Source organism: Haliotis cracherodii, unplaced genomic scaffold (assembly GCF_022045235.1).
Source record: "Haliotis cracherodii isolate W230 unplaced genomic scaffold, xgHalCrac1.p SCAF_8, whole genome shotgun sequence".
Classification (NCBI taxonomy): Eukaryota; Metazoa; Mollusca; class Gastropoda; order Lepetellida; family Haliotidae; genus Haliotis; species Haliotis cracherodii.
The window spans coordinates 43,973,009-43,985,273 of NW_027266341.1; the positions used below are offsets into that span (position 1 = coordinate 43,973,009).

The following is a 12,265-nucleotide window of genomic DNA, read 5'->3' on the forward strand; positions in this document are numbered from 1 at the left end:
ACGTCACACTTAATTGGCAGTGAAGTCGAACGTCTGTTGAAAATCTTAAGATCCAAAAGAATGAAGCGACCATTCCACAGTAATAATGGCTGTGATGTATTATGGATCTTTTTAGACATAACAAAATTCAGGACAACATTTAGGACTGTCTGTTTCCAAAGCAATCCTTTATTTGCATATTTTTAATTTTTTTTACACACCCTATGAAGTTTAAATTTCTCCATTTCTGCATTATATTATATGTTAAGAGGTAGGCCCTGCACAAATGCAATTCTCACACATATTTCAGTATTTACTAAGAATAACTTGTCATCTAAAAGGTTAAAGATGTTTCTCTTTTTGAGATAACTTATTGGTTGATATCAAACAGTAAAACACACATATAAAAACCTTTGAGATACCCCAAATTCTATTGTATCTATTATTGGTATTTCTGTTGTTTATACATATTGCTAAAAAGCAACAAGAATGGGTCAAAGAGGGATTTATTTTTGTGTAATAAAAGTTGAGAAATAAAATATGAACAAAGTAGTGATCAGTAATGATGGATGGCATTCATTACTGAATCACTGGTAGTACATGAGTGCAACGGAAATATATATTGCTCTCTGCAGTGTTTCATTCAAGAAAATCCCGCACAATAACATTTATAAGTGTATGCGCATAGAATTCATCATGAATCTACAATATAATATAGCAAGCATTCTACCTGTGTTTTTTTTTTTACAGGTGAGAGTATCTGACAGTGGGACTCCTCGCAGAAAAGCAATCATCAAATTAAACATTGAAGTTGTGTCAAGACCTAAGATGTCTACCAACCCACCAACCTTCTTAAAGGCAAATTATGCTGTATCAGTGGCCGAAAATGACCTCGTCGGAGAACTTCTAGAAATGCTTTCTGGAGAAGATGAGGATGGTGATAGCATTTGGTACTCAATACGAGGTGAGTGTTCATTATTCCTGGAAAAATGTACTGCTTTCTGTATTAGCTAGTTTCGCCTTTTGAATTATACCTGATTGTGAAATTGTTGAGGTGGTCCTCAATTATGTCATGGATCTTTGTCATATTCGTTGTGACCGGCACCAACCTATTCTCAAGTATTCAGAAGAAATTCAAACGATCATTCATAACAAAGTTAACAAACTTGAAAACTATATGGTGGATATGATGTGTGTGAAATCATTTCAAATCCAACATTTTCTCCAACAAGATTTTTAGAATGGTTTCATTTCAACGTAGTCCCTTTTCACATTGGTACACCTTTGCCAACAATGTTGGAGGGATTTTATCCGAGTTTCATATGTCCTCTTGGCTGTCCAAAAAGTTCTCCACAGCTACTATGTTGTCAGTGTTGAAGTCAAAATTTGTTCTGGCAAGAACTTTCTTCAAGTTTGAGAACAGATGGAAGTCTGATGGCACCAAATTAAAAGAATATGGTGGGTACTGAAGGCGTTCAAAACCACTCACGTGAAAAGTAGCCATGGCAATTACTGATTTGTGCATTGAACTAGCAATATGACTGTCATGTGACAGTTGGTGATCAAATTATTGTGGATTCCCTGGATCATTCCAGGTGTTGCTGTCATGACCGGCCTTCAAGGATGCGGATAGCCTTCAAGGCATTCCATGCCATGCTTAACTCTTTACGGGGAAATAGGCAGGGACATCCATTCCTAATCTTGTACTCATATCTTTATGGATGGTTTTTGGTGTTAAGCCTTTTTTAATCCCCTGAATTGAAAAAACAGCATGTATCATTCAGCATGTCTGTCTGTCTGTTTGTCCTCCATCCATTTTCCATTTTCCATTTCGAGAGCAGACTTCCCAAACTATTAACTATTTGTTATTGAAACTTTCTAGACAGATCAATCGAGTTGTGAAATGGTGCCTTTTGTTGATGATTTGGGTTTTTTTAATTTTGTTTTTGTTATATGATGTTTTCACGATGACAAATTGGACTTTACTGAAAATGAGTATAGTGCTTGTTTTTGGAGCAGACCTCCACAACCGGTAAAGATTTCCAGATGAAGCTAGCTATACAGATCACTCGAGTGGTGAACTGGTGATTTGGGATCTTTAAACATACTAAACAGCATTATGATTTTTTTCACTGAACTGTATAGAAAACGGGGGAATACGGCAATCAGCTTGTCCGTCAGCCATCCATTTTCCATTTCCGGAACAGAACTCAAAAACTGTTAAGTATTTCCAGATGAAACTTGCTATACAGATCACTTGAGCTGGTGCCTTTTTTATGATATGGGATTTTTGTTTTTTCTATATTTTTATATGTTTTCATGCTGATAAGTTGGACTATATTGACAATAAGATGAGTGCTCGTTTCAGGGACAGAACTCCAAAACCTTTAACTATTTCCAGATAAAACTTTCTATACAGATCAGTCTAGTGGTGAACATGTGGTTTCTGATGATTTGGGATACATGTGACTGCCAGTTCCTGTGGACCGGCAAAAAGAGTACCTTATGAATCTTTGTTGTTGAACAAAACAACAGCGATATTCAATTAAGTATATTTTTTCAATGATGTCAGCTAGTCTGGTAGTGCAAGGTAATAACATTTAGGTAATTAGAAAATAAGTAATTTTTATATGTTTTTTTAGTTGTTGAAAGTTGGGACTGACAAAAATTAGGAAGGGACTGGAGAACACTGTTCATACTTGTGACATTATGAGATGTTCTAAAACCATCAAAATGTCATTTCCAGTTTGTACGTCACTTCTGGTATTAGTGTCATCACAATCTATTTTTCACACGCCCCACCTGGATTTGTCAGCCAGGTACCAGATCCTCAGCCTCTTCAAGTGGAAGCGTTTCCCATGTATTGGTTGGAGATGTTCATGTGCGCATTCCCTCCTTGGTCTCTCCTTGACATGGTGATCCAAAAGTTGAGGATTCAAACTGCATGATCATTCTTATATTGTCAGTATGATCGGCTTGGTCTCTGTTTCCCAGACTATTTCCACTGCTTATGGAAGATTCTGTAAGGTCGAAGCATGTCATTGATCCCAATTGCGTGGACCGATGCTCATGATATCAATCACTGGATTGTCGGGTCCAGACTCGATTATTTACAGACTGCCTTCATATAGCTCAAATATTGCTGAGTGCGGCGTTAAACAACAAACAAACCAATCCTCTAAGGTCAGCAGATCGCCAAGATCTTCTCCTGCAACTTGTTCAAACATCATTACCGGCAGTCTACATGCTCTCCACCTTCATGCTTAGAGGTCATCGAGCAGAAGATGTTATGTTACAGCCTCTGCAAATGAGCTTCTGTCAGTGGCGCAGAGGATGAGCATTGTATGTTGGAACTGTAACAGTGCCTTAGGTGGTGGATTTGCTTCCCAATCTTCAACGTGGTACAGATCTGCCCTGACATCTCAGTTTCAGATTGGAAATCATCCCATTCTCAGTGTCATTTGAGGTTGTTTCTGATTTGAGGATGTCAGGATTCCACACACTTTCCCCAAATTGAACCTTTCACTTGTTTTATCAGCACTCTCAGAGTTGATAGTGAAAAATCTGAAGATTTTACAGCGTGAGGACAGCCAAAATACAAAATCTCTGGCACTGATGTAATATAGGTAGTAATGTATGAATCATAAACTATTGTTTAATATTACGGGTAAACGAAGTATGGTGAGTGGGTGGCGAATTCCAGGATTAGATCTTATCAGTAAGCCCTGCGGGTGGATGGTTTTCAGATTGAATATCCATTTGAGTTCAATGGATCGGTGTCTAGCCGTGCTCTGAGCTGACTCAGGGTCTGTTTTGAGCTGTTGTATGATTTGATAGTGTAGGTCTCGGGTTGAGTGTCCAATGGAGTTGAAGTGTTTAGCGACAGGTTTGTCCCTATGATGGTTGATATCCGCAAAGTGTTCTTTGAGTCAAGTGCAGAAGTGTCGTTTGGTTTCACCTACATATTGTTTACCACATTTGGTGCAACTTAGCAGGTAGATCATGTTTATCAGAGCTCGAGATAAGCTTTTGGTGTTGTGGGTATTTATTTTACCCATGTATTTTAAAATCATTGGGAATCAGTAATTCTATCAAATTCAAATTTCTGTTACCCACTAGTTTTTTCACATTTGAGTATTTAAGTTAAATATTTAAAAACACTATACATCTAGTCCCTTCAAACTGGTGTCGTGTGGGTTCAAGAGCTTTATACTAAAAAATACCATGATACTTCCACAAGAAAGTGTGATGGCAAATGATCATGATGTAACTGTAATTGTGGAGTTTTGAAAGGTTGACGGAATGCCCGTTTATAATTTCAAAATAAGTTGCTGATTTGCTAATCGAATACGCAGGGTTAGTTCACAATATTTTGATGATACGCACAAGTTTCATTTTTGTAGCGTATCTATAATGTTCGTTGCGTATTTGATTCGCTTGGATTTGATTTTACTGCGTATTTCTGCATTTCTGATGCGTATTTTACGCAGATACGCAGCTTATCTGTAGCTCTGTGTTTATGCTTTTGCAAGTGAAATGTGAATGGCATTTATATTTGTTGCCTGTTGTGTGGCTGCTGAAGATGTTGACCGACATAATATTTACGCAGATTTTGCATAATTGTTGCTGTGGAACTCATATTGTGATTGCAAACTGCATATCTTTTTGAGTCAGAGGAATTGGCTGTATGGTCCTTTGACTTAAATGTGACGCGGGTGGCAGGAAGTTTACAGCAGATAAGAGTGTGTATCTGTGGGTTTGCAATATAGGTCAAAGTCCAGTTTGTTGGTTTCTTTGTTAAAGATGACCCATGTACAGTAGAACACGGATATAATGAACACGGATATAGCGAACAAACGGATACAACGAACTGTTAAAAAATCCCCGACTGATCTCCTATATAATATCATATAAAATTTGCGTATATAACGAACTCTCTACAGCGAACTAACGGATACAGCGAACTGATATCTGATCACCAACAAGCCCATCATCCACTAATTAGTGACGTGTATAGCGAACTAAGAAATCTCACTCAGTGTCAAGTGTCACTGACAATTGGCTGTACACAATCAGCGGCGAATCAACCCAATGGCGGCAAATCAATACAATCAGCGGTGACGGATCAACCTTGTTAAATTTGCATTGTGTTAATCTTAACTGTACAGGTAATATTGTCTTTAAAATATCATGTCTGTCATTGTCTGTCTTGGAAAATCTGTGTTTTGTATTATCAAAGATGGCGGACGTTTCCGAGCGAAAACGTGTATAACGAACAACGGATATGACGAACTGATTTCTCTGGTCCCTTGTAGTTTGTTATATCTGTGTTCTACTGTATCTAAGAAAGCCCCTTTTTCCCTGGAAAATTTGGCCGTGAATTTAATGGGTGTGTGTTTGGTTCATTTCTTTGATGAAAGATTCTAACCTAGTGTAACCCAGGGTCCAAATGAGAAAATTGTCGTCTATAAATCGGACGTGTAGGTTGGGTTATCAGTGGTTTTATTGAGAAGTTTTTCTTCTAGTTCTGCCATGAAAATGTTTGCGTATGATGGGGCTAGTTTGGTACCCATGGCTGTTCCTCCAATTTGTACAAAGTGTTCATTGTTGAAAACAAAATTATTTTTGTGTAGCACAAGTCTAAGTAAAGAAAGTGAGCTTGTGGGGCTGATGGACCAGTCTGGTTTGAACCGTCTAATGGTCTGAACTACTTAACGGAGGCCTTCCGTGTTTGGTTTATTGTTGTAAAGGGATGTGACGTCCATAGTGACGAGAATGATGTTACTGTTGGGTGGGAGGTTGAAGGTACCTACGGTCTGGATGAAGTGGGTGGTGTCCCTGATGATGTACCTGGGATAATGTTTGACAAACTCTTTTATGTTTTCGTCAACGAAGCTGCTAATCAGTTCAGTGGTAGTGCTGTTTCCGCTTATGATTGGGTGGCCCGGTACTTGCCAGGTGTTAGGCTTTTATGAATTTTGGGCAGGAGGTAGAACCGGCATGGTTTGGGGTCTTTGGTTAACAGTCCATTGAATATTTTGTAAGTGATCTAGTTGTGTAATTTCATTAGCAAATTCCATGGTGGGGTCATGGTTTATTTTGAGATAAAAGTTGGTGTCAGTGAGTTGACGTGTAGCCTCTTGTATGTAATCAGTAGTGTTGATAATAACAACTGCTGATCCTTTGTCGGCTTTTTTTTATCACGATTTCTGAGTCGTTTTTGAGACTATTGATGGCTGTTCTCTGTGTACGTGTGAGATTGTTGCGTGTGAGCGGGATGGTGTTCATTATGAGACACTGGTGTTTGACTGATTTGATAAAAGCATCGAGCGTCGGCCCGGATTTGGGGTCCAGGTGCTTTGTGGGCCAAATGTACGCTCTAGAAATTGAAACTATCAACTGTTTCTGTTTTGTTTGTCTCATGAAAGAAATGAGAGATTCTCATTCTCCGAAAGAACGTCTTAAGATCTGTGTATATTTTGCTAAGATCCGTATCTCACGATGTCGGGCTGAAAGTCAGGCCCCTGCTAAGAACACTAAGTTCTGTCAATCAGACAGATTGACAACAAAGGCAGTTTTGTAAAGTTCAGGATTTTTATTTGAACTATTATTGTTTAGGTTCAAATGTGATTCATGGCTAATGTCTGTATTGTTGTTGCCGCACATTGAGGGCATTTTCAAGCTGCCTGAGGACTTTTTCCAGTTGGACATTTCCTGACTGGTTCCATGTCTTCTTTTTGAAGGTCTGTCTAGATTTATTGTTGAACCGTTTAAGAGGCCTGGAGTTTCTGGGTAGACTGCAGTATTTGGGTCCCCAAACCGGAACAAACGTTTTTATGTTTTAACGGAAGTTGTCGAATCAAAAACATTCCACGCATGCACACTTCGCTATATACGGTCGAAGCAAGAAGAAAAGTAGGCCGCCATTTTTTCTACCTATCGAACACTGTGGAATGTTTCAAGTGAAAAAGGGGGGTGAAATTTCAAAATTTAAGGTAAAAATGGGCGTTTAGGGGTTTGGATTTGCTCAAATAAATTGCAAAACGGTAAATTCATTCATGAATGCATATGAATATTCATAGAATGTTTCATTACTCACTTAATCAAAGAGATTCACTGAGGCGTCAAAAGCACCGGATTGATAAAAAAGACCATACTTTTCACGTCCTGCTGGATTTCGGCATGCTTATATATAAGCAAAGCTGCAGAAGGCAGCTGTTTTCTTTCGGAAGCACCCGAAGTGGGGACCCAAATACTGCAGTTGACCCAATATTACAGAAGGTATATAAGTAAATTTAACTTTTGTGTCATGCAATAATGTTCTACAATAGTACATGTATTTTTGTAGATTTAGAAATATTGTGGGAATTTAGTCCAGTGCTCAAAGTTAACTTTTTATCCCCCCAGCGTATAATGCAATCAGCCAGTCTGCCTGTCTGTTCCGTAACCATTTCCGTTTCCGGGGCAGAACTCCATTCAGTGTATTCGATCAAAACTTGACAAATCTATCAGTCACACACTGAAGTGGTGCCTTTTGCTATTAAGGAATTTTAGAAATTTATAATTTTTATGTTTCTATGGCAACAAGTTGGACCATGTCTGCCCTAAAATGAGCAAATGCTACAAATGTAATGTTTTAATTTGCTTGTGGATTTTGTCTCTACCCTTTATATCAGCATTCTTGCTGGTTGCTGCCAAGCTCTCCATATGAGTACAAGCTGATGTGTAATGACCATTGTCGCTGGCAAGGTTCCCATCCTTTTAAAAATTGAAGGAATAATCTCAAAGTCCTGTCAACATGTGGAACCCATCTTGTTCCTTTGATAGGTGTAGGGCTGTAAGTTGTAGTGTCCAACTCATCACAGATCATTCTCAGTTCCCTTTTACTCTTAGGACTAAAGTGGTTGGTTTTCCAAATTAAATGGAGACAATCACTGACAACTTCAACCATGGGGCTTTCTCTCTAGAGTTTCATCAGTGCTAATTCCACTTGTTGATGGGCCATACAGTGGAAGTCTATCAGATGAGGGGCAATCTCTCTGAGTTTAGAAACCACACCATTTCTCTGACAAACATTCACTGATGCCACATCAGCACAAAAACCAAAAGACCCGTGAAGATTCTGGGGTAGAATAGGTCTTCAGCAACCCATGCTTGCCGTAAAAGGCGACTATGCTTGTCGTAAAAGGCGACTAACAGGATCGGGTGGTCAGGCTCGCTGACTTGGTTTGATGCATGTCATCGATCCTAAATGCCTGGATTGATGCTCATGATAACAATCACTGGATTGTCTGGTCCAGACTCGATTATTTACAGACCGCCTTCATATAGCTGGAATATTGCTGAGTGCAGCGTTAAACAACAAACAAACCAACCAACCAAAAACCAAAAAGTTTATTTTCAAAATGTTCTTGGCCATTGGCTGAAAGTGCAACTTTAATTAGGAGATAAACATACTGTTTTCAATGTAGAGCTAGGTTACCTGTAGATTTAACCATGCTAAATTGAATTTGGAACCGAACGCGCAGCATGAGGTTTCAAATGTTAAATTTAGCACTGTTAAATCTACAGGTAACCTAGCTCTACATTGAAAAGAGAGCATGTTAATCTCCTTTCTACCATTACTAAATAAAATGCGAACTCTTTGGTGTTAGCACATATACTGAGTGAAGCGGCATGGGTTGAGTCCAATGTTTTGAGTTGGTTATCGATCTGAATTACGGAATCACCGTACAAAATATGGCACTGTATACTCAAAGCAGTTTGTTTACACCGTAATACTTCATTCACACATATGACAGGAATTGAAAGCATATGAGCAAGGCAACTTAGTAAGCTAACATGAGGTTGGCACCCCTAAAGAAAACTAAGCAAGCTTTGCAAGGCTTTCACTCTACAAAGCACATCACCATTACGATGTCATATCGCTTATTGTGACGCAAAAGATATGATGTCACAGTTGTATATAGAAAAGCGCCAAAATTCCAAGCTCTCTGTTGTCTCCAAAAAGTAAATACATTCCCTTTGCAGATTTCTATCGTGTTTTCTGCACAAAATTTATTGGCATACATCCTTTGAATATTATAGTAACCGCATCTGTGCATTTTGTAACCTGTATTTGTAGATATAATTATTTAAATATGCCTACCTACAATGATTGTAAATACTACTATTCTATGAATATTAGCTTCCTCGGCAGGGGTCCAGAAACGGTCATATTCGCATTATCTTGGGGGTCCAAATAATTGATGACCGTTATCGTTTCCCTTCAAGGACTTCAGGTGGATAAACAGGCATAACAAACTTGGTCAATAAAAGTATGAAATTTGATATAAAACATCACTAGACATGATGATTTTACCATTTAAAATGTTTCCTGCTCTCAAAGGCATTGTTTTATATGCAGAGATTAAGATTACCGTGTGTATTTTCTCGTAAACTAAGCCGGAAATAGTAATCAGCTGTGCACACGTTTCCTCCCAATCTACCGGTGATTCAGTTAAAACATACCCAGTGATAACACTTTAAGGATTTTGATTCAGTGTTGGGAAGAAATTGTATCTGAAATTATTATTTTATCAGGAAGAATATATTCCAATATCGTGTTATTTTAGTTGCAGCTTCCACCATATATACTTAAAATTATAAGAACCATAAGCGTAGCACTTTGGTACAGATTGTATGCAGGATATTTTTTGACGTATGGAACAATTTTGACCAGTCACCGTCGGGACTTCTCGCACTACATGTAGGCCTATTTCGATTGCGAAAACGTTATGTTGACATTTAATAGTCAAACTGTCTCAAATATGACTTTTAGCGAGTCATGGTACTGCATTTATGACATGTGTATCCATTCTCTTGCAACTAAAGTTCGTTTCAAGGCGTCAATAGTGGTAATCTGACCGTGGTTGCTGTAAATAACGGTGAGTTGTGCACTTTTCCGATCACTTCGCATATGATATCGCCGAAATTATTGTAAACATTATTATAATTATTGAATGAAATGTTGAATAATATTTGTCAAATGTATTGCAAACTGTAGTCCAGTCCTGTAGTTCTTCAGTTCGGATTTGTTGACTTGTATTTCCGGTGTTACATGATCACGGTGATCAGCTGATAAAGTTTTCTGAGATGGGGGAAAACATTGTGTCATTGGAAAACTTGAGTTTATTGAAAATGTTTGTAAATTTTGGGAGCCATGTTTTACCGCGCTATAACCAAAGCGCTCAATAACAAGGGAACACTGAACGTAATAACTAAATGCAAATGTCAGATTGGGATTTTAAATTTTCCGGACCCCTGTTCCTTGGTGATGCGGCCGTCAAACCAGCTGTTTCAATTGGAGGGGGTTTATTGTGATTTAAGAGCCTTTGATTGACCAATCACAATCGAGTATATTCCAAATTCATAGTAGAATGGCTGATAACCTGCCATCAGCATGGGCATGTTAAAGTTGTGTCAGTTCAAGCAACGTGTTTTCAGTACCATCCTTGCTAAAAAACCTTTATTTTCTGAGGGGGCATGGGGGGCCCATTCATCTAAGGCACCGCGATTTGCTGTGCAGAGTTGCGTCCCTTGGGCATGCCAAAAACCTATGATTGTGGGTTCGAATCCCGGTTCGCCCCAATTATGTTTCTAGGTTTGTCAGCACCATACCCGTGCTCGTGGATTTCACCGAAGTGGTAAATGTCTGAGACCTGCATCACTTCGGGCTTTCCTCCCACATTAAAGCTCTGCACGCTAACGTCGAACCCATTCGACAGAGGTGTCACTTCCTGTGCATCTGATGTCGAACCCATTGGATAGGCGAATAGCATAACGACACCCCAAAATAAAACTCGCCATATCTATTTACCTAGAAGGCTTTGCGTAACATTTAAATTACGTATGACGTGCATAAATGCTTAGCTTGCTCAATATCAAAACTTTCAGTCATTTATTTACCTCAAAAAGAAACTACCGCGAGTTAAAAAAGTTTCGGCACACAACTACCAGAAACAGCCATTGTTGACTTTTGGCTCTTCACATTGAGCGGCATGCAGTCCAATATTTTCTTTATAATTTCATCAATTTACCTGTTCGATCATAAATTTTTGTTTGCTGACAAAAGGAAAACACTAGTTATCCTGTTAGACTATTACAATCATTTTGTTACATCTAACTTAATTTTCTAGAATTATTGAAACGTATGTATAAATATTTGTAAAAAAAAAATCATTTTTAAAGAGTTTGCAAATGATACAGTGATAAACATGATAAACTTTTGGACACGTTGACAAGCCGACAAACGTCAGTGATACGTTTAGGCGTGGCCTAACTCACGATTTGTTGAGTTGAACATAGTCAACAAACACTGTGAAAAAAGACAAATATTGGATGGTACGCAAAATCTGAACTGATATACATTCTAGGTAAACCATTCAATAGCAAAATAATGCAGTTTACGAGATATAATCAAAATACTTGCAATTTTAGCTATCATATCTGAAACCGAAAGCACGTACCGCATGTGACACATGAAAGCAAAATATGCAAAAGTTGGTAAGCTATCATAAAGAAATTCCGAAATAGATTCAAATTCAAAAGAAAATACATAATTTGCTATTTTTTGTCAACTATTTACTATTTATTGATCTGGAGAGCCGTCTTCACTCCTATTTGTTTCATATATTTCTTTCATCAAATGTGTAAATCTAAATCCGAAACCGTAATGGATTTCACGCACGATGATTTTAAATTTAAAATATTTTCTGGAAACGAACGCAACGGAGAGCGATATAACATATTGATATGCCATAATAATAACATAATATTGTTATTGGTCTAACATTACAAAAAGAACAATTCAAAATATTAAAGATGTTGTTGAAAACTTTCTGAGAACCTCCCGTCTGCTGAACCGATAAAATTTTGGTACACGACGAGGTAGTGTAAATATATATAGATTCTAGGCTCCTATATGTGATTTTGTACCCAAAACAAATTAAATTGTACCCAAAATACTTTGTGAATTTGTACCTAAGAAAATATGACAATAGATCTGTAATTATATTTATCTTTTCATGTAGATGAACAGAACACATAATATAATATTTCATCAAGTTCATAATATGATTATAACTGTGATCCTTGAAATTGATTGTTTAGTTTTGAGAAAAAATTGACGAAATCACATACCCATTTGGGTAACAAATTACTAGAAATTTTGGGTACAAAAGTCACCACTGTAAATTTAAACTGGTTTTCGTGAATCAATGGGATAAAAAAAAAATCGTCTGAATGA

At 37.8% G+C, this 12,265-nt stretch overlaps 1 protein-coding gene across 4 annotated transcripts in view; it reads left to right on the forward strand.

Moving 5' to 3' along the window:
- Positions 1-12,265, forward strand: part of LOC139450511 (protocadherin Fat 1-like) — a 247,276-nt gene that overhangs the window by 72,820 nt on the left and 162,191 nt on the right. For all 4 annotated transcript variants that reach the window (XM_071232241.1, XM_071232243.1, XM_071232242.1 and 1 more), the window contains exon 6: positions 730-943. In XM_071232241.1, the coding sequence (XP_071088342.1) occupies positions 730-943 (214 nt within the window). The remainder of the gene's footprint in view (positions 1-729; positions 944-12,265) is intronic.